The sequence below is a fragment of the Austrofundulus limnaeus genome, unplaced genomic scaffold (assembly GCF_001266775.1).
Source record: "Austrofundulus limnaeus strain Quisiro unplaced genomic scaffold, Austrofundulus_limnaeus-1.0 Scaffold2175, whole genome shotgun sequence".
Classification (NCBI taxonomy): Eukaryota; Metazoa; Chordata; class Actinopteri; order Cyprinodontiformes; family Rivulidae; genus Austrofundulus; species Austrofundulus limnaeus.
In genome coordinates, this window is record NW_013954577.1 from 20,883 (window position 1) to 22,831 (window position 1,949).

Consider the following 1,949-nt stretch of genomic DNA (forward strand, 5'->3'; position numbering starts at 1 on the left):
CTTAATACACTTAAAATTGTGCTTTTTTACAACTTAAATACAACTAAAGTATATTTAGTATTAAATTAGTGTTTCCAAAATAGCACTCTTTAAGTATACTAATGATTAGTGTGGCTTCAAGTATACTAAAATACACTTAGATTTAGTATAATATTTTTTTCACCTGGGAGGCCTTAACAGGACTTAAAAGGAACTCTCACACATTATCTGAGAACTTCACTTGTTAACATGCTAAACCCATTTTGAGTTATTTATATATAAAAAAATAAATGAAGCATACATTTAAATCAATGTATTCATAAATACTATACTTAAAAGCTTTTAAAAACTGATTTAACTTGTCTATTTTGGTGTTTGAACTAGCCTGCTTCCAGTTTTTAAGTTGAGTTTAACCAGCTTCTTGTAAAGTCACATWTATCTGACTCTTTTAAAACAGGTAACTTGATATATATTCATAAGCTACATCCAGGCCTTCAGCCGCCTCTGTCAATTTTAAAGGAGACATATCAAGCTTTTAATCTCTTCTTTTTCATATTCTCCATCAAATGGGGTCTAGATGAAGTGGAACTGCAGTGCTTTGGTCAGATTTCCATCTTATTGTAACTCCACAAGTCCCCGTTTWACCCCTTTACTATGGCGTGTCTCAGATCAACTCATATTGAGYCTGTCTCTTTAAATCCAAACAAGGAGCTTCACACCCCATAAATGATTTTTTTCTCTTTACAAATTAGTTAAAAGACACCAACAAGGGAAGACTCATCCAGCRTTACATGTTGGAGCCAGAGTCAGACCCAGAACAAGAGGAGAATGAAGACCACCAATTTGTAGTCGAGTCCGGAACCTATTTAGAAGTTTTGTRGRYAATGTGAAGTAGCAGAGAAAACATCAAAGAGAATAGAGAAAACAGAATGGATTGAYAAATATGTCACAAACAGAATATAAATATATCTTTGTAGCAAACCAAGTTCAAATTTTCTGTACTCCTAGAGACTCCAACAAAATGCAACTAACCGCTAAAAACATGGATTTTATATGTCCTCTTTAAGAAAGGCAGATTTTATTTATTTGTAGGCTACAGTATTTATTTTGTAATGTTTTATGTTGAAATGTAATAACGTCTGGACAGAGGTTCCATCTCTATCAGTTTAGAAACAATTGCTGAAAAGTAGCATTTGGTTTGTGTCGTTTCTGCATTTCATCTGCTCACAACTTGAATGCATGAAATCAAGTTTAAATAATAARAAACTCTAAACCTCCCTTGCTGAAACCTCATCCCAGCAGAATAACAAATGTTTGTTAACCAAATGAACATCTTTTTTCTGTTTCTATTTTCTTTCCTTGTTTAGAAACGATAAATCTGTACAGCCATCAGCAGAGTCCAACAATAACTCCCCGAGCAGTGAAACCAGACCAGCTGGTGAGCGTAAACACGTGAATTCAAACTCACACTCACAGACCTGCTGGATTACTATGGATTACAGACACACACATACACACACAGTCTGCAAGAGATTACAACTCGACAGGTGCTTCATTCGGCACACCTTGTGGAAAGGCTGACCCACGTGTCGCAGCATCTTTCTGTGAGATCTGATCATGATCACTATAAATAAACAAGGTTAGGCTACTTAGTTATGGCCCTGGCTGAGGTTTTCTTAGAGGGATCCCTGATTAGCTGTAACATTAGACTTTATTTGATAAACATGTAAAGACTGTAAAAATACTGTAAAATGTTTAGTTTTGTACATTTTTAAAAATATATTTTAACACGAACGGAGCCATTTTATTTGCACACAAAGCATTCTGGGTAAATGATGTGGATAGGTCATTGNCACTCCGCCAGAGACCTGCAGCGCCTGCGCGCGCACAGGTTCTCCATCAACGGGCACTTTTACAACCACAAGGTGCAATCAACAGAACACACATGTACTTTAATGTATCCCGTCGTT

The 1,949-nt window shown here is 35.8% G+C and overlaps 1 protein-coding gene across 1 annotated transcript in view; it reads left to right on the forward strand.

The window, feature by feature from the left end:
- Nucleotides 1–1,949, forward strand: part of LOC106537194 (ras association domain-containing protein 4) — a gene marked incomplete at both ends in the record, with an annotated part of 5,243 nt that overhangs the window by 1,242 nt on the left and 2,052 nt on the right. Inside the window, 1 exon segment of the mRNA XM_014034572.1 lies at nucleotides 1,347–1,417. Coding sequence (XP_013890026.1) covers nucleotides 1,347–1,417 — 71 coding nt within the window.